The sequence below is a fragment of the Nothobranchius furzeri genome, chromosome 10, assembly GCF_043380555.1.
Source record: "Nothobranchius furzeri strain GRZ-AD chromosome 10, NfurGRZ-RIMD1, whole genome shotgun sequence".
NCBI classification, from domain to species: Eukaryota; Metazoa; Chordata; class Actinopteri; order Cyprinodontiformes; family Nothobranchiidae; genus Nothobranchius; species Nothobranchius furzeri.
Genome location: NC_091750.1, coordinates 62,836,828 through 62,862,297, shown reverse-complemented (window position 1 = coordinate 62,862,297; position 25,470 = coordinate 62,836,828). Strand labels below are relative to the sequence as shown.

Below are 25,470 nucleotides of genomic sequence, written 5' to 3'. Positions count from 1 at the left end.
CTATCACTTATTTTCTTTTAATTAGACGAAGGTTGTGGTGTTAAAGATGCTTTTTTCATACCTGAGGTTTTGCCTCTCGGCTGAGGGGAAAAGGAGACTTTTGTTATAATGCTGAGACATTTTGGGAACTCAGCTAAGAACTGGTTTCACCGGCTTAAAAACAAAGAACATTTGAAATATTGCAAATTTTACAAGATGTGGAAGTAGGATTTAAAGGGTTAGTTTGTAGTTTTGGCTTGCTTTAGCACCCCCTAGTGTCCGTTAGTCACAGGAAAAATGAAACTTGTCTCCTCTCTGTGCGTTCCTCTTTTTAACACCTTTACGTAACAGCTGAAAGGTCTCCTTGGCCTTCATTAGTGTCTACAGGAGCGATTCATCACTAAATCAAACAAATCAGCTGTGTTCACAATCTCAGACATGCAGGAAACGTGCTGGAAGCAGACTGCAGTGCCGGGCATGTCAGCTCCACTTTACTAAGTCCAACAACGACACGGTCGGAACGGTGCTCTGAAGTTACAAGTGCGGTATTCTGGCCACAGAAGGCAGTGGGAGCCTGAGTGACTTCTCATAAACCCTGTAAAGGGTCCTTTTAGCATATATTGGCTCAAGAAAATTATTTTAAAATATGAAAAAGATGCATAGTATGCTTTTAAACTGAAATAACCCAACCTTTCTGTGTGTTGTACAAATGGCAGCTCACTGCAACTCAAGGAGGATGAGTCAGATGCAAGGAAATTAATGCTCCAAGGTAATTTATTTTTATTTTTATTTATTTATTATTTGGTCATTTAAAAGGAAAAAGAAAGAACACAGTAATACAGAATCTCGGTTATAGTAACCAAAAAGGTGTAGGTTGAAGCCTAGCTTTTTATGCTATTGCCTACCCTATCACATTACTTCTCAAAAAAAAAAAAAAAAAAAGAAATGACAATAATAAGATAAAAGTAATGTAATAATTAAAATGAGAGTGAAATAAAAATAATAATTATGATAATAATAATTGAACTATACTGAGCAACAACAACCATAATTCAGCAAGAGGAAAAATACCCAGAACTAAAGACAGAACTATACAAAACTACCAGTAATCTTAATAAGTCAATGCATGATAATGATGATCAAAACAGAGATTTAAATACTATAACTTGTGCAAGAACATTACATTTTCATTCACATCTATCAGATACAATAGCTCACATACAGTCATTATGTTAATATAACATCATCTTCATGACATACATTTTTTTAATGATTTAACAGTTTTACATGCCCTGATTCCAGTGTCCAAGTTATTCCATAATTTGACTCCTACTGTTGTGCAACTCTGACTTCTAACATTTGTTCTTACTTTCTCTCTGAAAAATTGTCCTTCCCCCCTTAGTTCATATTGAGTTTCTTTGACCTGGAATAGCTTCTGAATACAATCTGGAAATATTTTATTTTGTACTTGTGCTGTTTGTAGTTTGACCAGGTCTGTAAATGTAAGTATTTTTAGTTTTATAAACAAGGGGTGTGTTGGTGCATGGTAATCAGAGTTGGTAATTACTCTTATTGCTCTTTTCTGTAGTAAAACTATGGGTTTTATGTGAGATTTGTAAGTGTTTCCCCAGACCTGAAGACAGTACATCATATGAGGAAGTACTGATGATTGGTATAAGAGTAATAATGATTTTCCATTTAAAATATGTTTTGATTTATTTAACACTGCAATAAGTTTAGACATCTTAGTTTTAACATTTTCTATGTGTGGCTTCCAGCTCAGCCTTTGGTGTAATGTGACACCCAAGAATTTAATTTACCTTACTCTTTCTATTTCTACCCCTAGATAAGCTTTTGCTTCTTCCAGTTCCCTCTCAAATGGTTTTATGTTATTGTATGTTTTTGTATTGTTTCATTCAACAGCATATGTTTATCGTATTCCTCATTTAAAAAAATAATAATAATAATTTGTATGCACCAGGAATATGGGGGAGTGCATATGCAATTTCATGTTTTCGATGGTTTGAGATTAATAAATAAAATAAATTTATTATTAATTTAGGAATATTGTTTTGTTTTTGTTTTCCAAGTATAATGTTTTTAGTTTTACTTAATTTAATGATAATGTGTTACTGTCAAACTAGGTCTTTAGTATTTGTAGATCACTTCCAAACATATTCAATAGTTGTTCCATGAGTGCGTTTACATGCAGCCAGTAACCCCTTTAAAAACCCGAATATTCACAATAACCCGGTTCCGCAGGTCCATGTAAACACCGCCAAAAACCCGGATATGCTCATAACCGGGTTTTTAAAAACCCGGTTACTACACCTGGGGTAACCCTTTTCTAACCCGAATGTTTGGTCGTGTGAACGCATATCGGGATATCCCCATCAAAGCGTGTGTCCTGCGCATGCTCTGTTCGCAAGGAATCTTGGTCTTTTGAGTAGCGAGACGTCTTGTATGCGCCAGAACATCGGAAGTAAACAACAAGTTTGGAGCAACATGGCGAGTCGCGGCACAGCACCACACTTTTGGAGTGATGAGGAAACTAAAGCGCAAACAAACGCGGTCACTATCTCTTCCGAACTGGGAAACATGTTGTTTTTTTCACGGATACCGGAACAAGAAGAACCGGAAATGACGCATATTGCGTCTGGACGTAGTCCATACATCCTGACGCTACCCCAACGCCTGCATTTAAATCGGGTTATGCAAGTTAGGGGTAACTCTTTCTATTTATGCTTGTAAACGGGTTATTCTGATCAACTCAGAAACCAGAATACCGACCTTAACCCGTTCATAACCCGGATATTGGCTGCATGTAAACATAGTCTGTCTTTCCCTGTGATATACATATTGGTTTCATCTGCAAAGAGAATGTAGTTCAATTTATTGGTTACTTTATTAATGTCATTTATGTAAAGTGTGAATAACTTGGGTCCTAACACTGAACCTTGTGGTACCCCACAGTACACTTGTTTTGTTGGTGATTTTACATTATGTATTTCTGTGAATTGTTGTCTTCCTAAGTAGCTTTTTAACCAGTTATATGCTGTTCCTCTTGTTGCGAGTCCCCACATGCCAAAGACAGTGGCAAGCTGAAACACACTGGACTGGCTTGTGCGAGCAAAATCAGCCAGCCGACAGGAGCTTGGCTGCAGGTCAAAAAACTGTGGTCAGAAACAAGGGTCACAGGGACAAGAGGACAGAACTGGGCGAAGGGTCAGGAGACTGACCCCACCTCTTTGCCCCACCCCTGGCTTGGAAAGATGGGATTGGAGGAGAACAGAGTGAAGACAAGCCCATCAGATCCAGAAGCCTTCTCGGGAACATTGGAGAGAAACTGAAGAATGCTGCAAAAGATGATGTAATGACCTGTGTTAAGAAGAATGCTGCATGTAGTGAAAATGACACCAAATGTTTTGTGTTGAGCTACAAAGTGTGTATCTGGTAAATGACCCCATGACCTTAAGCTGGTCCAGGAAGGGTATATAAGAACAGCTCTGAACAGCAGATAGAGATTGAGAGATTCGACAGCAGTTGGGGCAGAGGACAGAGAGGAGAGCAGATGGGGAGGGGTCATCCCCCGTCCAAACCTGGATGGGGGATGACAGAGAGAGAGACTAGAAAGAGTTCTTGGGGAGATTCTGAGAAGACAAGAGCTGGTGTAAACTAACTCTTATTTAATCATTTTGAACTAATTCCTCCGTGGGGGATATCAGTTGTTTTTCACTTTACCCATTTTTTGTATTTTGATTTTGTAATAAACCTTTTTTGAAAAAGAAACATAATCCTGATTCTTTCAGGTTTTCTCTAAAGCTTCACGTTTGGGGCCCTGGCCATAATTGCACAGAGGTAAGCATGTCGAAGATCGGTCTCTGAATTATCAGGACTTACTTTACAGTTTATAACAGAATAATATAAAGAAACCTTAAGATAAAGGAAGTTTTAACTTTCCCCTCCTTGCGAGTAACGAGTTGTCTTAAGGGCGATAAAAGCAAAATATTCGAGGTTATTTTGGCTCTGATTGCAGGTTGAAAAAGTCTCTAATCAGCTGGAAGGTTGGATTAATAAATAAATTGATAAAATTATGATAGCCTGATCAACTAGCATAAATCATTTTATAGTTACCAACCTCCCACATAAGCTGTTAGAGGCGCAATTAATTCCGGGTAATCCAAACAATTGCTGAGAGGCTTGGCTTGCCTCCAGACTTCTCTCTAGTATCTTAACCAAAAGGTAACGAGTTTAAAAGAAGTGTAATACTCTGGGGCTGGCTATTCGTGCAAGTCATTTCACCTTTAAAATAAAAGGCAAGATTCTAATTAGGTAGTCCAAACCCGGGTCTAGTACGATTATACTTGTCGACACACCCCCGAACCCTGATGGATGCACCGTCTCATAAGTTCTAACGGAACTGGGTTTTAAAGGAACCGGTAAATGGGACGGGCACGCGACACTCTTACGCCATATTTATATAATTTGGTTAGCAGGGTATTGTGATCTATTGTATCAAAGGCTTTGTTAAGATCTAAATAAATTCCTATTGTATTAATTTTATTATCAATCGCTTTAGCTATTTCCTCTACCATGCTAATTGTTGCCATTGCCGTTGATCTTTTTGTTCTGAATCCATACTGGTGCTCACTTAGATTTTTTTTTTCAATGAAATCATCCAATCTGCTTACAAATGTTATTTTGGAGTACTGAGAAAATAGAGAGATTGGCCTGTAGTTGGATGACAGTTTTTTATCACCTGATTTATATACTGGTATAACTTTCGCAATTTTCATTTTACTGGGGAAAATGCCTGTTTTAAATGATTGATTTAAATGATTTTAAATGATTTGATTTTGATGTATGCAAACGGTTTTGCAATACATTCTGTTATGCTTTTTCTTAATGACATGTCAAAACCCTCAGAGTCTTTTGATCTATTGTCTTTACATTTTTTTACAGTGGAAATGACTTCTTTTTCATCAGTGTCCTTAATAAACATGGTATTTATATTAGCAGTTATGTGTTCAGTAACATCCATTTCAACTTTGGGTTACCCTATATTTTTAGCTAGATTGGTCCTGATATTTACAAAATAATCATTTAGTACGTTAGCAATTTTTCCATGTTCATTTATAGGAATTCCATTTTCACAATTGGGCTTTTTTTGCTATCGTTATTATTCATAATATTTTTTAATATTTTCCATATTCCTTGGGTATTACTTTTGTTCTGTTGTAGTAATTTGTCATAGTATTTCTTTTTACTAGTTCTAATTATAGTTGTTAGTTTGTTTTTATATGATTTGTATCTGTTTTCTGCCTCTTTTGTTCTTGTTTTTATGAATAGTTATGTATAGTCTATTCTTCTTTTTACTGGCATTTTGTAGACCCTTTGTCATCCATGGCTTATTATTTTGTTGTTTTGTTTTCTAATTGGACAGTTTTTATTGTATAATTCAAGTATTTTTGTTAAAAAGGTTTCAAATGCTTTACTTGGAACAGTCCTTCCCAGAATTCATTCTTTAAGTCCATTTTAAACGCTGCAATGTGTTCCGCTGTTCTGCACCGGGTCAGTTTGGGCTTGTCTATTTTTGCGTTATTTCCAGTATTTTTCAAGTTTTGTATAATGGCAAATACTGGAAGATGGTCCCTAACACCGTTGATGAGTAACCCGCTAGTTATTTTATTTTCTCTTTTATTTATGAATATATTGTCTATTAGTGTTGCTGTATTTACTGTTATTCTGGAAGGTTTTGTGATCAAAGGAAATAAGTTGGTGGTGTACATTGTGTTTATTAAATCAGCGGTTTTAACATGTTCGTTTGGATTTAACAGGTCTGTTTTGAAATCACCACATACTGTTATCGATTTTCTGTTATTTACTTTGTCATATATCTCGTTTACTCTATCTGCAAAAGTCTGGAGGCAGCTTCCAGGTGTTCTGTAAATACAAGAAATGATTATATTTGGAGATTTTTCAATATTTATCTCCAGAGTTGAGCATTCATAGATGTTTTCAACTGTTTCAGTCATACTTTTGAGCATTGTGCATCTCAGGTCATTAGCTGCATAGATGCACCTCCTTTTTTATTTCTCCTGTTCATTGTGAATAGTTCACATCCATCTATTTCCACTTCAGTGAGTATATCATTGTCTAGCCAGGTCTCCGATATGGCAATTATATTGAATTTCTTAAAGTTTTTCAAGTAGTCCTTTATTTTACCCAAATTTTTGTTTAGACTTCTGCTGTTGAAGTGAATTATTGACAATGCTCCGTCCATATTAACATTATTGTTAAAGGTTTCCTCTATGAAATATTCACAGTTGTTTGTATTGTCATAGAGATAGTTTTCTGGATCTATATAGTTATCTAATTCGTATACTTTATATTCTGTGTGGTCAGAAGATTGTGTCATCATTATTCTTATGGTTTACTTTACCTGCATTCATTTCCATAGTCACTCATACTTTTCCAGCTCCTCTATGTGTTTAATTGCTAAGACTTTGGAAATGAATATTTTACAGTTTGCTGTCCATGTTGACTGTATTTTTCTCAGTTTTTTTAAGATACGTGCCTTCCTTGCAATCTCTGCATTTTTCTTTGTTAAATGTTTATTCACGTACATTTCAGTTCCTTTGAGTTTTTTCCCTTGTTTGAGGAGGGCATTTTTAAATTTCCCGTTTGTGAATCGTAAATTTATGGCAGGTTTGGCATCTTTGATTTTACGGGGCAATGGATGGCAAGCTTCAATGTCTGTGTTAGATATAGCTATTCCTTTATTAGTAAGGAAGGTTGTCACCTTGTTCTCCAGAGAGTTCGTGTCCATGTCAGTGTGCACCTCGCCTTCCTGCTGTGTAACTGCCCTGGCGTAAGACCAGGGCTTGATCTCCAATCCACAGATGATGACAACATTCATGCGGGTGTACTGCTCGAGTTCTGTTATATAGCCTTCCAGACTTATAATCCTTCTATCTTTGTCCTCATTTAGATGTTTTAACTCTTTAATTTCTCCTACGAGATCCATGACCATCTTTTGCTGCTTAGCAACTGTAGATAGCTCTTCTGACATGAAGTCTAATGCTTTCTTTATCTCCTCTATTTCTTCTTAGTTTTTAGGTGGCATTTTTACTTATAGTTGCAACTTTGCTGCTTCTTGTTCAGGAGCCGACCGTAGGATCCACATGCCTCCATTGCTGTTTCCAGACCCTTCTCCAATCCACACTCTGCCGCCGCTGTTTCCGATCGTTGTATCTACTCGTCACCGACCGTAGAATCCACCCGACGCTGTTTCCAGGCCCGGTAGAACCTGGTTAAGTAGCTCTGGTGGAACCGCCTCGGGTTCGGCGTTGGGCCGGGCTGGTGTAGCCGCGCCGGGTTCGGCGTTGGGCTGGGTCGGTGAAACCGCGCTGGGTCGGCGTTGGGCCGGGCTGGTGTAGCCGTGCCGGGTTCGGCATTGGGCCGGGCCAGTGGAACCGCGCCGGGTTCAGCGTTGGACTGGGTCGGTGGAACCGCGCCAAGTTCTGCGTTGGTTGGCGTTGAGATAATAAAAAATAAAGAAATTAATGAAGTAGTCCCCTCCAGTTCATTAAAAAACCTTGGTCAGTTTCAAAAAGGAGTAGGTAGAAAAATATGTATTTATCCCTACCCTTAATCATTAAAGTAAAGATATTATTAATAGTATTATTAATTTCAGCCTTTTGTGTTGAGTGAATACTGACCAGTGCTACTCCAATTCTGACCTTGTTGTCCTTTAATCTAATTGTAACGCTTCACAAAGTCTGTACTAATGAGTTCTAGATCGGATTGATTGTAGACGTGGTGGTGATCTGTCCATCAAACATCTGTGGCCCATTGTTTCTGGGCTATGGGCAAATCTTCGACTTCGACTCCTGAAGCTTTACAACCAGAAGCCAATCCAATAACAATTCAAAATTGGGTACATTTCACAATGTATCTTACCATGGTGGGAAAATGAGGACATGCAATAATCACATCAAACTACGTTGTCTCCTCCCATTTGTGCAGAACTAAAAAATAAAAATCACCTCTGAAAAGATGGACAGATAAATCATCAACAACAACTACTGTAACCAACTAGAGTTTTACCCGAACTTGGAACCTCTTCTGATTGCTTTAATTATCTTAAAAGTCAGGGTTAGGGTTAGGTTATTACAAGAATTGCAACTTGTAATAATTAAATGGTTTTTGTTTGGAACCTACCAGGACACCATGTAACAAAAAATAGTTATTATCTAGGTTTCGGTTTGCTATGAACGTTTTCATGGTGCTTGTGAATACATCAAAAGGGCTAAAGGAGAAGAATGTGGAATGAGGGAGAATCAAGAGGACATGAAATACATTAATTGACATTCTGCTTTTTGCATTTGCATTTGCAAACAGGTAGAAAACTCAACAAGCAGAATTTAGTAGCTTGTATAACTTGGGCTTGTTTGCCAGCGAGACTCCCACCTGGAAGTCTCACTGCTTTTGGAGCTGGCCTTTAAGACAATCGGCAATATTAGTTAAAAATATATCATTTCCCCTAATTGTGAAATGAACTTTGTCTGACAAAAATATCCCTGGACTGTCATGTCTGATGTGAGAATGCACAATAATGGCACCCTTTAAACTAGAAATAAAAGTAGCCATTACATTGCTGACGAACCTCCTGGCCTTCTCAATTTTAGCAGGTTTTACACCTGCCCTCCATCTACACCTTTGGGTGCTAGACGACATGATGATGGTCATATGAGGGTGGAGAAGGTGAAGCCGGTGCAGGTCCTCCATCATGTTGGCCAGTTTCACACTGCTGACCACCCCCATGTCATTGCCGCCACAGTGGATGATGAGGACATCAGGAGCTGCTCTTCCATGCAGGGAGGGGAAAAAGAAGGGGAGGAGGTCTTTCCACCTCAGTCTGCCCCAACCGAATCAGGAGACACAGAAGTCAGGGAGGCCAAGGTTGTCTCCGAGGGTCTCTGCAGCTCTCTGGGCACCACGCCTCACGTAGCTGTCTCCAATGATCCAAATGGCTATGGAGAAAAAAATAACAGGTTTGGCCTTGCTGTTTAAAGTACAAAACCATACATGAAGTGGTCAAGACAGGTACTTGGAACTTACACGCTGCGATGTGTAGCTGATGTTGGAGATACACAGGCTGCCATGGTGACCTTTTAACAGATCTAAGAAAAAAATGTAATTAAAGAATGAAACTTAAAAACTCCCAGACCTCATTTCATGATTGCTAATCAGCTATTGCTGATTTATTGTTTGGATCACAGTGACTTACACTAATTCTAATATATTTTTATTTCTATTATAGATACATACTTTTTAACTGTTATTTTAACGTGACTTTATCAGGGTGTCTTGTTCTGGTTCTCATGATAATAATTCTGTTTCTTCCAGTAAGTTATCTTGTGCTTACTTCATCTGTATAATGTCTCTTTACTTTAGGTGAATTGTACCGAGTCCAGAATAAAGGCTACTTGGCTGTACAAGATACAAACAAGTATTACGTTTTGGAAAGATATGAAATGTACTTAGCCTGCTAATTTATCTCAAATACTATTTTCCGGACTATAAATCAAACTTTTTTACATAGTCTGGCCGGTCCTGCTACTTATACTCCGGAGCGACTTCTATAACAAAATATGTAGGCTACACCGAGCTGCTGCGAGCCGACTCCGACCTGACTCCGACCCAAGAATGAGTTACCCTGTCCCGCTGGGAGGGTTTCAAACACCGCCATCCTCTGCTGGAGACCGTGGCGCACTGCTGTGCCTGCGTTGTTTATTCTGTTATTGTTACCGGTGCTTGTCTTGCAATGTGAAACGCTTGATCTCAGATTTTGTAAGAAAAATAATAAAATGTCCCCCAAAATATTACTTATATATGTTTTTTTCTTCTTCATTATAGAGTTTATGGCTGGTGTGACTCCGGAGCGACTTATAGTCCAGAAAATACGGTACGTTAAAAATATTCCAAACTTGCTCAAAAAAGTATATTTTCATTTCGGAAATAAATTATAAAACTTACAGATTTAATCCTTTTTTTGTCACAGAAAGGTACTTTTCATGGAAAAGCGCCACAAACCTCCACCTAAACTTCGTGTGAGCTTCAGGTCGATGGGTGTTCCATCCTAGCTCCAGTTGAAGCTAGGGAGCTACATCCGTTAGCTTTCCTCCCACCTCCGCGTTAGCTTTGGGTTAGCCAGGGTTAGCTTCAGGTCAGCTTGTAGCTAGTTCGACCGGGTGTCGTCAGGTGATCCCAGCCTTACAGCCCCACCCTCAGCTCCTCCTCTCTTCCCTTTTTTGGAATTGTCTGGGCTTGATGGAACCTGTGACATGGTCAAAATGGCGGTGGTGGCCACCTCCCGTTTGGCCTCAAAAACGTGATATTGGAGCTTATGGAAAGGAGATGTCCAGTATATTTATGTTGATGGTTTGCCTCCCATTTCGTCATTTCTAAAGATATCGCCACGAAACTTCTGGTGAGTGATCCTAGTCCGGCCCCCCCAAAAATCTGATGTGAAAATCTGGTGGCCGTGGCCGATTTTCTTAAATAGCCCCCCCCCCCCCCCCCCCCCCCCCCAGGACCATTAAAATTGTCAGCCCCAAGCCATGCTTTGACTGAGGATTACGAAATTTGGTACACTAATGTAGTGTCTCAGGATCTACAAAAAAGCCTCTTGGAGCCAAGAGCAAAGTCGCACAGAAGGTCGGCCATTTTGGTCCAAGTACTCAATTTTGTGGTTACATGTAGTATGGAGAGTGATGCCCCATTGCCCTTTTCACCAATCGCCTTCACACTTCTGCTATATACTCTTAAGACATAGGGGAAAAAATTCAACTGTCGGATTTTTCAAAAGTTGAAAGTTGTGGGTGTGGCTAAGCCTCAAACTTTGACCTTTCACCATTACATTACTTGACGTAATAACTCCCATGTGCATCATCAGATCCATATCAAACTTTGTTTGTGTGATTACTGACCACATCTCAAGACAGTGACAATGTGGACAGCTGACATCACCTAAGCCCCACCCCCTGACAACAGTAAGTCGATTGTTTTATGGTGAAATGCCCATAATTGTCCCCTCTAATTTAGTCAACATGACACTAAGGTCATGCACTGACTTCATGATATTGTAATGACCATTCAGTTCTGATAGCTTTCCAGAAAGGAAGGGGCTTTGATCCCATGGCGAATTCTGGCGTGATGACGTGACCTTACGTTTGACTGTAACTTCCGCAAACAGCCTCCGATCTGCACGAGACTGAACATGGCAATCAACAGTCATGCCCTTTAGCCAATGAGGCCCAAACGGTTGGTGAACGTTGTATAATATCACCACAGCGCCCCCTACATACCTTTAAAACTGTAATAACTCTGTGAGGATAAGTCCAAGTGTGGGCTAGCATTTGAAATCCGTGTAAAGAGAATAGAATAACTTTGTCTTCATTTAGATGAAGGAAATTTGTGGAAAGCCAGGTTTTAATCGCCAGAAATTTTTCTAAAATCATAGACACAGACCGTGGAACTACTTCGATTTAAGTTAGGCAATGGAAGAAAGTACCTTATTTGATCAGCTAGCAGATTGAGGGCTTTGCTTACAGTTTGGCTCTCTCTTCACCAAAACAGATCGGTTTAGCATCTGCTACCTAACTCTGGTGGAGGACTTTTGATGCCCTAGTGCTCTTCCAGGCTGTTTTGTGGGGCACTTTGCCTTTTGCCCTTTTTAGACTCTCCAAATCCTGTATTTACAAAGCACTTTCAAGGGTCCTGGATCCCCCCAAGACACTTTACAATGCAACATTCATTTGCATTACCATATACACACCCTGCTATTAAGGAGCTACATCATCTGCCCTAGGGAAAACTGACAGAGGCAAGGCTGCCAGACAATTTGTGCCACTGGTCCTTCTGACCACCAGTAGCAAGCAAAGCTGGTGAAGTGTCTTGCCCAGGGACACAAGGATTAAAAAATGGGACTAATATCGGAATACAGTAATAGACTGAACGAAGGGTGAACTTGCAACCCTCCAGTTACCAGTCTGGCACTTAACTCCTCTGCCACCGTTGCACCTCGAGTAGCAATTCAGCGGATCATGAGGATCCCCTCCAAGCATCTGGCAGAGCTTTTCCTCCGGGAATCATCAGAGGTCTTTTAAACAAAGGATGCATTAAAATGACCAAAAATAACTAGACAAAACAAAAATCTGCAATTCCTTGGGAATAATAAATCAGCAAGCAGTTTGATTTTAGTTGGAAATGTGATTCGCTAAATCTTTTACTTTATTAGATAAATTAATGCTTTATTGATTTCTCAGAATGGGAGATTAGACCATTTCAGTGGGCAGAAAATGAACGATGCCTAAAATAGAACGCTGTCTGAGTCAATACTCATGGGGCAAAATGGTGGAAAGAGAGCAATCACTGAAATCAATAGTTGTCTTTTTGGTGAAGGAAGGTGACAAGTTGCAAAAAGCATCTCTCTCTCTCTCTCTCTCTCTCTCTCTCTCTCTCTCTCTCTCTCTCTCTCTATGTATATATATATATATATATATATATATATATATATATATATATATATATATATATATATATAGTCAAAAGAGAATAACTTGTTTTCACCTTGTCAACATTCTTGCACTCTGTCATCTTTGTTTGGGTGACTGAGAAGCTCCGGGGCATTGTTCTGTAACGCTCGCATCAAAAAAACATTAAAGTTCTCATCTGTTTGTCTCCCTTGATACAGGAGGTGAGACAGGAGGCAACACCTGGCTCTCCATCAGCTCCCTGAGGGCCCAGATACTCACACTTTACCCCTCTGAAGTGAGAGGATCTGCCATCAAATCACACACTCACACACTCACACACACACACACACACACACACACACACACACACTGAGGCTCAAGGTATATATATGAACACAACCTCACAGATACCTGCATGCATACAGGTACATGCTAAACTACATCTCAGAGGGAAACAGTCACCATAGCAACGAGTGTCACATTACATATCACTCTTTTTAGTTCAATAATAAAAATTAAAGTTCATTCTCCATCATTTACTGTTTTATTGATCAAATGTTATTTGTTGTGAGATGAATTAGTGATGTACTTGTGTGAAAGTGCGTAAATAAGTCTATTCAGAAGATTTGACTTAGCTATCATCTGAAAATAGAAAATCAAATTTGAACCAATGTTTTGCTTTCTGAAGTGTTTTCACATTAATAAATAAAGAAACAAACAAACAATTAAATAAATAAATAAAGGCAAAGATTTACTAAATGGAGACATTTTAAGTGTGCCTGAAAAATCTTTGATTCTTTAAGAAACTGTGCTTAATGAGCTGCCCTTAATTTACATGAGTGTGGTAGTGCAGTGTTTAGTGTGTGTGTGTGTGTGTGTGTGTGTGTGTGTGTGTGTGTGTGTGTGTGTGTGTGTGTGTGTGTGTGTGTGTGTGTGTGTGTGTGTGTGTGTGTGTGTGTGTGTGTGTGAAGATGACAGAGGCAGTAAGAAAGCTCTGCAAATTAGGTCTAATGGGGTTTTGAAACTAGCAGAGGCTAATGTATGTGTCTGTATAACTGTGTTCAAAGTGCCTGAAAAAAATGAAGTGTTCTCTTAGCTTAAAAAAGATGAACAGAAAGACAGAAATGAGGCAAAAAAAGACACAAGGAAGGGCTATTTTGATCGTTATGACAAAAATACAGAAACTAGGTTAACAACTTTTATTTTAATGACTATAGTTTGTTGTATAACGCTGCTTGTCTGATTACAACGTCATCCTCAAAGCTCAAAACAGTCCTCCTCAAATGCAATAGGGGAAAAAAAGGTGGAGAGGGAAGCTGAGTTTGACTGATGTTTGTCTAACAGTTGGGATGATTACATTGCCCTCGTGGTCACACAGCCTGCCATGCTGATTCGGTCGAATGCTGATGCTGCAGCTCAGATATGAGTGCAACCCAAACAGAAGCTCAGGAGATAAGCAGAGATTTGAGCCACCAGAAGAACAAATTTGATCCCATTTTCTGCTACTGCCAGAAATTGTGGGATTGGGCTAAAATGAATGACACCTTTAAACATAAATAAAAAAAATATGGCTACTAATGTTAGCCAGAGTCTAAAGCCTCCTTTATGCCAGACATGAAAGCATCACAAAACATAGTTTGTGGTAATTAGTCATCGTTATAGTGGATGGGTTCCTTTCCACTGGCAGCAAATTGTAAAGTTCTGCATGTGTCCCAGAAGCCAAGGGGCCCTGCCATTACGTTTCACAAAGCACATCAAAATCGGCTGTTTAGACCAGGCCAGACAGGAATTCAAACACAAAAACTGTATAAAACATCTGGAAACATTCAAAATAAAAGTCACGTGCAGATACAAGTACATTGTTTCCTGTTAAACCCCCTGTAGCAGATGTCAAAAGAATAGGAAATTAAATACGTGCAGCTGTCTTTCTCCTTGCTTGTAACTTCTGAAATCACGCGTGATTTCGTAATACACCCGTGATCTTGTGACCTCACAGGATCAGATGTGTGGAACACTTTCTATGTCATTTCACGTCAGAATTGCTCCTGGTTGAAAAGGAGGTTTAACTTTTCAAGATGAGGTGTTGTAAGACTGCAGGGCAATGAATGATCTGTAGAATATTTAGCTAAAATACATAATAATGTATAAAGTTCATTGAAGTAGTTCTGTTTGAAGCACAATTGGTTACTCTGACCAGCCTTTCCACTGGATGCATTAGCGATACATAATGTAATTGACTTGTTTTACCTGAGAGGTCCCTTCCCACTGGGAGTGTTTCAGGCGCAAAGTGGCAGCAACACTTTTCCACACAGCTTTTCCTGCAAGGGCACGGACTGACCAAAGAATACCAAGGCCATTCGTGATTTGGGCAATTCACATGATAACAAGCAAGGAAGAAAATGGCAGCATGTCCAAAATGGTCTGTGGTTTATTTTCAGTTTGTTTTTTGACTGGCTAAGCAGCTGCAAATCAGTGTGAGTTTTATTTTGAAAGTTTGTGGATGTTTTACACTGCTTTTGTGTTTCACTTCCTGTCTTAGACTCAAAGTGTAAATTTAGTATAGCAATGTGCCCCTACGCTTTTGAGACATATCCAAAACGTGTGTTTGCAACCATTGGAAACGCACCCATCCCCCATAACGGGGCTAATTGCTGCGTATTAGGTATCGCAGATGTGACGCAGAGCTTATGTGTCCGGTGGAAAGGCCCTATGAGCTGGAAAAATCCAATAGGTGGGGAAGCACTCCAGTCAGAAAAAGACACACAGATCTATGTAACTGTAAATTTTGCAGTCGTGGACTCACCCGCCTTGGCTTGCGACCATGGAAAGCTGAGTTGATGTAGCAAAGATGGAGCAGAGCACGGTTTGGCTTGTAGAAGCTAACAGTTTGCAACTCTCCAGCATGGTAGAACGCTTGGCTTGCATCATTTGTGAAAATAACTCATCAGTGCTGCATTTTCTACTCAAGAAGGAAGAGCAAACAAAGGCAGCAGAAAAGTAAAGCTGCTATCAGTCAATCAGATGCGAGGTGTTTACATATCCTTAATATTATTGAGTAACAGTCCAACTCCTACAATTTTCCACCCCCCACTCCTCAGACTGACTTCTACTTTCTGAAACAGGAGGACCAGAGCTTTTTTGTTTACTAAGGAAATGGCTCACAAGGTTTTTATTCCTACTAAAGACCACAGCCTCACTGAAATAATGAGTCAATGCTGCGTGTCTCAAAACACATATCCTCGTTAAACCCAATGTTCTACAGACAAGAAGCATGATGAATGCTATTGGACTGCAGAGATGTTCTTCACATAAATGTTTTGGTTTTTTTTCAGTCGCATCAGAAAACCAAATCACCAGCTATTGTACTTGACTGTTCTGGGCAGAGCTCTGGCATTCTCCACACACACCCTCCACTGGACCAGGCAGCTCAGCCATTCTACAGATCCTCTGATTATCATGACCCAGCAGCACCCACAGAACCGCCTTTTCAAAGCAACATAGGGCACATGCCAGCCTCTCTGCTCAGAGACCAGATGATATCATGTACGGATCGTTATCTTCAGCCAGAGAGGGGACCAGAGATGGAAAAAGGATAATAACTGCACCTTGAAACTGCACTTGGCTGTTTTTTTCTAATCCTACTTTCATTCTTTTAGGCTGCAGGGTTGAACAACTAAAAATGCTGTCAATAAGAAAATGCTTTTTATGTGCACGGATTAACAAACAGGATTTTCTGTACATGACAGCATTGGTGTAGATTTGCTCTTGACATTGGCAGGAACTTAAAAATCTATTTATAGATTTGTATAAATAAACGTGTAAATAGATTTACACGTTACTTTGAAAAATCGCTCTGTCCTCAGCCTTCTTTTTTGCCTCCATTCTCACTCGCTTTTGGCCCCATGTGTCACTCACGTCGTATTGCAAACACAGGAGTCTTCCATACTTCCACTGGAAGGTTTCCCTTTGAGCTTTGGCGCTGCTAACAACTGGAGTAGTTTGTCTCCTGTGACAGCCAATCACACCGGCCATATGCATGACAGAGGTAGGACTCGAGGAGAGAATGCCATTTAACCCTTTCTGCACCTCTAGGGCAACGAGACATTGAGAGGCTTGTAGCGGAGGTGGCAAATATGATTGGTGGAGACTGTTTGGTTATCGCTGGATATTGGTGGGGACACGTCACCTCCGCCAACGCCTTTGCATTACACGGACTAGGATTTAACACCCAGCTTTTCTGGTTTCAAAGAAGTATATTTTTTGTGTTTTTTTTATTTAAATTTGTAAAAAATAAAACTAGTTTCTGTCACTGAGTTGATCATTTTTGTTTCGAGGACTAAACACTTCAAAAACTCTTGAAGCCCCCGGCTGACAGCGGAATTACAACAGCCAGAAATAAAACCCTGCCACTGCCTGCTGTAGCTAGTGTTAACAGTGAAATAATGCTAACATGAGCTAACTGATACTAAACAAGCCACGGAGTAAAAGGATCCACACTGTCAGACAAAAAATATTGTTGCTTACAGGTCCAACAAAGCAACAAAGCCAGGTCACCATCATTCTGTGATTTCATAGCCTCCTTCCACTTCCTCAAACTAGTGTAGGCCATGTTGATGTTCACTCTGGGTTTAGCGATTTGCTTCACCTCCAAAAATATTGCTCTTTTACTTTTACATTCAGGCTCTGCCATGATGCCATCAAAAAAGTGAAATTATTCTTGTTGTTGTTGCGCTTTTCATTGACAGTCAGCAAACTGAAAAAGCTAACTGCTAGCCTTTATATGAGCTAATGGCACAGAAAACAGCTGTAAAGGAGAAAAATAGGCACAGAGCTCCCTCTAGTGTACTTACCCGAACAGCCAAAGTTGTTTAGTGCAGTTTCTGGTCAGCAGAGGGTGACAGAGTGATTTTTCGTGTGAAGTTGCTCAAGAGCCACTGAAACCAGTTTGAAAGAAACAGCTTAAAGTGTTAAAAACTCTTTAGTGTTGCTTTAAAGGGATTTGCTTTGCAATTTTTTAAAATATTTTTAAACCGTTTTCTTGAGCCAGAACAAGCTAAAATGACCCTTTACAGGATTAACTGAAAAGCCGCCCAGCCCCTATTGCCCCTTTTGGCCACAATATCCCACTTGCAACTTCATCCTAGCAAGCTGTTCGGTTGGGACTTAGGAAATGAGCTGACATACCTGTCGCTGTAGTCTGGCTCCAGCACTTTTTTGCATGCTTTAGATCATGAACACAGCTGATTTGTTTAATTTAGGGATGAATCACTCCTGTAGACACTAAGGAATGCTGGGAGACGTGTGCTGGTGAAGGTGATGTTTCACCTGGTAGATCAAGGTGTTAGACAAACGCACAGTGAGGAGATAGTTTTGGTTTTGGTTCTGCAAACGGACACTAGGGGGTGCTAAAAGCAAGCCAAAACTGTTTAGTTCCCCTTTAAATCATTTCCAATAAAACCACTAAATTTCAACCTAAATCCACAGTAAAATCTTTGTTTCTATTCTCCACAAATACTATAGTTACTATAGTGACTTAGGCTAATTTTGCATGAATCATGACTATTTGGAATAAAAACTTAAAAATTTCTCACACAGTTCTCAGTCTAACAAGAACTGGACATGCAACCAGCACACAGCTGCTGCTTCTTCTTCCTATCACTGAGTTAACAAACTGCAAGCAGACGGCGTTTTTGCAGCAGGAGAGCTGATACTTTTGGGAAATGCTTCAGATTTTCTCCTCTTCTTCCTTTTTTTCTGATGGCATTGGGGTTTGAAAAATAGCTGAATCTAGCAGCACATGGACTACATTGGCAGTATTAACTGCATCACCATGACCATCTGCACTAGGGATGTTCACTTTTTTATGTTTTAGGAGGCATTGATCGGTGGTCCCTCTGCTTCTGCAAGATGGTGAACACTGAGGATGGAAAAGCGTGCAAACCTTCATCATGAGGGCATTACAGTGGCTCATAGTCATGCTAAATGCTCTTGAGTACTGAAAATTACAAGCGCAAATTTGTGAACCAAAACATAGGTCACGATTTTAAGCAATGCAGCTGGACTCACACTAATTAGAGAGCAAGCAGCCCTTTGACATTTGAAAAGTTGGTCAGCCCCTGGGGAAAAGAACAACCCATCAAGCTGTTGCATGGATGTGAAAAAGGTTCTTGTGTTGATGGCTGTTTTTTGTGAACGGAACAGAATGGAATTTGTTGCACTTTAATGAGCAAAAATGTGGCAAAGGGTTTCTTCAGACTAGAGTCTGCTCTTTTATTATTCATCAAATGGCAAAAACCTTGAAAAGTTGTTTGTTTAGCAAATGTATGTTTGAGTATAATGACATTACACATCCTCTCCTGCTGAAAGTGGCTTTAAACGCAGAAAATGTGCATAAAGGTGATGCAACTTCTGCATCTGTGGAAAGAAAAGCTGTGAGAGACAGAAGTGAAAACTGGTCTTGCAGAATTGTTTTTTTTAAACTACTGATATTTTCAGGGCAGCTACTTTATCCGTGTCCTGATGATAATAGCACGATTATTGCAGAGCTAAAAGATCAACCAAGTGTGAAGAGCAAAACGCGAAGAAACTTAATGATCAGAATGTCTAAGTGTTGTTTTATCATAATGGTTTAATCTCCCTGCTAAAAACTCTCAGCATGATTCACAAAAAGAGCTGTGAAAAGTCAAGGCTAAAATCAGAAAGCTATTAAAACATTTTGTTCCTTCATGGGAGAAAAAGTTGCATAAGCATAAACGCAGATTGTTTCTGTTCCTGCTGCAGACGAGGCCATGCTGCATCTTAGTACGGCTCAGGAAGAGCAGATTTACTCCAAGAACAAATACTTCTACAGACAATCTGTTTATTCTTTACGGGGTCTGGAAAATTATTGCTGGAATTCTATCTCCTGCAAGTTCTGAGGAAGATCTGTGTCCTTAACCTTCACATAACTCATCCAGCAGAGCTATAAACAAAATAAAGTGCTCTACTTCTACTCGGAAAGCAAAAGTCACCAGAGTTTTAAAAGCACATTATTCACAGGATTCGGTAACGGGTGGTCAACAGGCAATCAGGCTAGGCACACCCTGGACAGAGAGCCAGTCCATCGCAGGGCAAAGTCAAGTCCGATGTTGCAATTCTGGCCACAGAGGGCATTTTCAGAAATTTAAAATCACATCAAAGCTCTGATCTATGTCCTTAATTCCGTGTGATCATTGCTTTACGTTTATAAAAAGTTGGTAATGAAAAAGCTAATTCTTCTCCCTGTATACACGTAGCCTATCCCACAAAACCAGGATATATTTCTACATTTTGGTCATCCCAACTATAGTGAAAACAAACGGCACCAAAAACCATTTTTTCAACAACTCCAACAAACGTAATTCTGTTGTCAGCATTTGTTTTTTGGAGTAAATAACCAGCGTTTTAGGTTTCACAGACTCACTGACTGGACCAAAAATGCTGTTTATGCTCACTGAGCTCGATTACTGCTCTGTATAGAAGAACACAGGTGAAGGACGACGTTCAGGATGGTTGTTGCCCGCCATCTAGTTATTCCACGTCCAAGAAATATTTTTCGACAAAGACGCCAATAATTTTGGGGAACTACTGCCACCTATAGGCTTGGAAAGCCTATGAAAGTGCTTCGCAATGCACAGAGAAAAATCTTCCAAACCTTTGCTGAAAACAAGGTGGTGTGGACTCAAGTTTTTTTCCTGGATGGAACAAGCTGGAGATGTTTTCACCGCTGGAAATTTGTTGATTTCCACATTTATGTTTTTGATTCTCAACGTCAAACGGATTTGTTTTTGATTAATTCTACAGTGGTAGAAAAAAAAGTAGCCTTTTATGAGGTCTTGGAATTTCATTGGCATTGTAGGATTGAAATTGTACCATATATTTGAATTTTCAGATGATTTGTTTTTGACGCAGTGGTCTTGTGCATCTTGCTTCTGTTTGGATCCTCTTATTCCTAATATGATTTATTGGACATACTTTGCATCTGGCTTCTGCTTTCTTGGCAGAGTGAAAACCAAACAGTGTTGTCTGCAGACCTGTGAGACAGGACTGCATTAGAAGAAAAATCTTAAGAAAGATGTCTGCACTATAGCACAGTGTTATCCAGCCATTTACTCCCTGTTTCTCTTTGTGCACTTCATCCTGCACAGGCCTACGGGACGTTGGAGCCTAGAGGTCAGTGGGTGAGAGGTGGAGGACACCCTGGACACCATATGGTGTGTTAAAGGTGTGGAACACTCATTGTTTCTAGTAGGAATGAATTCCGTGTAAGTCGTAATCTGGGAAAAATCTGCAATGTTGATGTTTTATCTCCACAAATAGGAGTTCTGCTGTGTGGTGGAATTGTGAATGCTAACAGTTAGCTTCTACTGGCTGAGACGTTCTCTGATGATTCCTTGATGCTAAACCAACAACAGCCTTCCCCGTCGGGAGTCAAGATGGATCAGTCCATGAATAATAAGTGACAGCGTGACGTAGATCTGTCAGAGTTTTCAAATCCTAGAGTTTCACCATATATTTTCTATCAGAAGCTAATGCAGGAGATTGGTGTAGGAGACTATTTTCATGTTCAGCCTGCATTAAAAACTTTGTGACTTATTATAGTCAGAAATAATCATTTAAAAATATTTAACCCTCCCACTGTCCTAATGGGTGTGACACCATGAGGAAAGTTGACCATTGAGAAGGGTTGATGGTTTATCCCTTGGGTCCATGTGGCAGGGGTGAGAAATGAGCACCACCTCACCCCTGCCACATGGACCTCAAGGGATAAACCATCAATCCTGCTCAATGGTCAACTTTCCTCGCGGGGTCACCCATAAAGACAGTGGGAGGGTTATGAGCACTCTGGAACATTTGGAAGGACACCAGGATGGCTCCAGTCATGAATTTAGGCTTTTTAACAGTTGGGTTGCCTTTGTTGGGGACAACCCAAAGCAAGGTGATGGAAGTGTGCAGCATGCGCTTTCCCATGTCATGTTTTTACTTTAAAGTGATGTTTTGTAGTATTTGGCGAGTTGGTGCACACCACACACTGTAGGAACAAAAACTGGTATATCCATGAATTATTTTTTTATGTGTGTGATCCCTCATGCTTTGAAAAATGGCAGACAATTAAAAAATCCTGACATGTAAACCTCTCTTCAGCCCTCTCTCCTGCCTTTTCCTCTGGGGGATCCTAAGCCATTCCCGCGCCAGCCGAGAGACAAGTCCCTCCAGTGTGTCCTGGGTCTTGCTTTAGGCCTCTTCTCGGTTCAACGTGCCCAGAAAACCTCACCAGGGAGGAATGCAGGAGGCATCCTAACCAAATGCCCAAGCCACCTAAACTGGCTCCTCTCGATGTGGAGGAGCAGTGGCGGATTGAGCAATTTGGGGGCCCAAGGCAAACACAGACATGGGGCCCCCGTACACTAAATTTTTATCAATCTTACCTTTAACTGGATTTGCAAAACTCTATCCTCTTCTGACATGAGTTATTTTCACTTTTTATTAGTCATCTTTTTTCCTGTCTTTCTCTCCATTTGAGTGCTTTCAATATTTGCTCTGCTTTCTTCTTCTTGCCAGTACTCCTGCTTTTGCCTTTGTTTTATTTTTTTTTCTATTTTCCATGTTGGTTCATGTTTTCCTCCCTTTAAACATTTTAAATTGTCTTTCCATATCTGCTTCCTTTTGATGTTTACATTAAAAAAGACGACACTTTTGGAAGTGAAGATAAAAGCTTTTTTGAAGCAAGCTGCTTCTTTCTCTTATTGGAGCCACTAGGATAACTCCATTTCATTTGACTACCGCTTCGAATTTGTTACAAACGCTCCTGCCTCTCTTCTTATTCTTCTGCTTTTGTTCTTCTTATTATTTGTGGTCTCATAGCACTTGGCAAACAACAGTTTGGTGCAGTACTGCCACCAACTGGATTGGAGTGGAATGACTACCAATCACTTCCTGTTTGTGCATCGGTGTCTTAAAGGAACAGTCCATTGTAGCACTGACAGAGGGGTGATGGTGGTCAGGGCTAGGGGGGCCCTCAACATGAGGGGGCCCCAGGTGGCCGCCGGCCTATGCCTAATGGTAAAACTGTCCCTGTGGAGGAGCAGCGTATCTACTCCGAACCCTTCCTGATGACCAAGCTTCTCACCCTATCTATAAGGGTGAGCCCAGATACCCTGTGGAGAAAACTCATTTTTTCCGCTTGTATTAGAGATCTTTCTTTTTTAGTCACTACCCAAAGCACATGACCATTAATCAGGGTTGAAACGTTGATCGACCGGTAAATCTTTACCATGAAAGACTGGCACAACGCCTGCTTCCCTGTAGTCACCTTTAGGGCCAATTTAGAGTCCTATGGTAACCTGACATGCACATTTCCAGTCTGCGATAGGACAGTGTAGTCAATTTTCTCTGTTTAAAATAATGAGTTAATTGAAGTTAAAACAAATCTGAAACCGTACAAAATGTGACAAAACATGTGACTGTTAGGACTTTCTGTTGGTGCTGTGTGGAAGTCAAAACAAGCAACATGGCTGTGAAAGGAAAGGATGGAGGAGGAGACAACCATCACAGATCCAATTAGAGGTCTTCTATTGAATGTTACTGTGTGACAGTGGAGATTAGAGCAGAACACATCACTCACAGTCAGACTGGACTGCATCAAGGAATCACAGCTATTTCAGCTGATGTGTACAGAAACATTGGTAGAAGACTTAGAATGTTGGGTTCAGTTCTCATTTACATCAAAAATGTTGTGTCTGATTGTGTGTTAGTGTTGGCAAGCAAAGCAAATTTCCATCTAAGCTTCCTTTTATGCCTCCCTGTCTTAAACCTGTATGCTTTACATTTTATAAGGCAGAACGCTCATGTTATTTACTTGTTTTTAACAAAATAATCTAAAATATTCAATTTGATGAGTCAAAATATCAACATTTTACATTTTATTTACAAAAGAAATTGGATTATTTTAATTGGTTTTACCAAAAAGGCAACTTTTTCATTGAAAGGTATCTGGAAAATAAAATTCTGTGTGTGAGTAATGGCAGGGTGTCTCTGTTATGACGGTAAACAAATGGCCTCTTCATCACACATTACTGAATTAACGTTCTTCCTTTTCTCATTCATTTTTGTTCACTGTGCACATTAAGAAAGAAAGATAACAGATCAATTTTAATTAATCGGCAGCCTCTTAGAGAGCATGAGAGTAATAGAAATTTTAACAGCTTTGGAAGTGGCGCACCAACCTCAGGGAACCCCCCCTTCCCCCCAGATGCTCTGATACAAAATATAGCACAACACCCACGGCTGCACCCAAGATAAAAGAGGAGGTTTGTGAAAATCTGTGAGTTATATAATCATTTTGCTTACAGAACAAAAATCTAAAGCATGAAGGAGTGACCAGATTTTTTCAGACGACGAGGGACAAGTTAAGGGCGCTGCTTCATTTACATCGAGATGAAAGAGAGGTTTCTGTAAAAGAGATCAGTCTAATCTTCACCCAGCTCTGCGTGGTGTTAGGTTTTACCTGGGGCTCTGTGAGGAGAGATAGGGAAAAGAGGGGGAAAGAGGGAGCACACAGATGCATGCAAAAGGATGTGAATAGCAGAAATGTAAAAAAGCTTGTGTTGTAGTTGCAAGAAACGCCTGACCCACATTCTTCTGTCTCTCGTCACACCTTGATGCAAAACTGCACCATTTGTTGAATCACATTTAACTACCGACTACAAGGTTGCTCGATCTTCTAAAACCCTAAAATGCTAATTTTTTAGAAGTTAAACATGCATACAACGGTGCAGCAGAGTCACCTGCAGAAAATAGACCACATGAGTGACAGCACCCAAACCACCTCCAGCTGACAAACTCTGAAGCAGAAACAAGCCTCCTCCTGCGTCTAAACCCCTCTGCACCAAAACTCACTCTGTTTCTCCTGGAGGAGGAATTTAATCAAGCAATGCTAGACACATTACCTTCATTAGAGCAAAAAAATGTCTGTGCTGCTATGCGGCACCTTTGAAAAAGTGAACACATCAGTGCGGAAAGCAGAACCCTCGGCCGTTTCTGTGTCCCACTCCACGACGCATTAGATGTTGTTTAAACGTCTGCTGCAATCAGTCCCCAGTCAAATGCCCTTTTATGGAGGAAAAATTAGCTTTGGGGCTATTTTTAGAACCAGCAGTGGTTTCTGTTTTCTGACCTGTTAGAGGCAGATGTTAAGCAACGTTAGTGAGTTTGTTTACTTTTATGAACTTGTTTTTTTTAAGCTGAGTGAATTGAAAAGTGACCTTATGACTATGTCATCGTTGGGTTTATGCAGACTGAATTCACTGCTTTCTAATACCTAACCCAAGAAGCAACGTCTCATCTGCAGCTTTGTGCTCCAGGTCCCACAGAGTTGTTTTTCTTTTCTGCGTTACGGAGATTTAAATTGTGATGAAACGTAAGTTTTAAGGGAATTCAGCTGAATTGTAAACGTCTGATCAGATTCTGTTGTCAGCCCAAGTGACTCTGATGTAAAGAGGGCTGGTGTTTTTTCTTCTTTTTTTTGTGTGACAATTTATATAAAGACTGCTTGAAATCCTTCCTGGGACCATCTGCTAAATATTTATTTCTCTTAAATTTGTAAAAAGCAATAGTTGTATTATTTTAAGTCAGTCTTGTTCAACATGCTGTCCCCAGCAGAGCCTGAAATATAAAATAATAATAATAATAATAATAATAATAATAATAATAATAATAATAATAATAATCTAATTATAGATTGTGGAAGAATTAAATTACTTTTTCATCAAATGGATTTTAACATGTGACTAAAGGCATCACATAATACCAATAAATACATAATAATAATATTTGGTGTTTGCTACCCACAGTCAGTGGCGGTTCTAGGGAGGGGTGCTACCAGTGCCACCCTGAAAACAGGCTTGGACCACCCTGATGGCCCTACCTGCTG

At 40.0% G+C, this 25,470-nt stretch overlaps 1 protein-coding gene across 2 annotated transcripts; it reads right to left on the bottom strand.

Annotated features, from left to right (window-relative positions):
* Positions 1 to 752: 752 nt before the first annotated feature.
* LOC129152455 (uncharacterized) lies at positions 753 to 24,617 on the bottom strand. 2 transcript variants are annotated; one of them, XM_070555876.1, is made up of 3 exons: positions 24,488 to 24,617; positions 9,103 to 9,164; positions 753 to 9,014 (listed from the first exon to the last, which is right to left on the bottom strand). In XM_070555876.1, the coding sequence occupies exon 3, from the start codon at positions 7,049 to 7,051 to the stop codon at positions 6,440 to 6,442; it is 612 nt and encodes a 203-aa protein (XP_070411977.1). In that variant the 5' UTR covers positions 7,052 to 9,014; positions 9,103 to 9,164; positions 24,488 to 24,617; the 3' UTR covers positions 753 to 6,439. The 2 variants fall into 2 exon arrangements, with proteins under 2 accessions (XP_070411977.1, XP_070411978.1); XM_070555877.1 differs by lacking the exon at positions 24,488 to 24,617 and having other exon boundaries at positions 753 to 7,502; positions 8,648 to 9,014; positions 9,103 to 10,554.
* Positions 24,618 to 25,470: the final 853 nt, after the last annotated feature.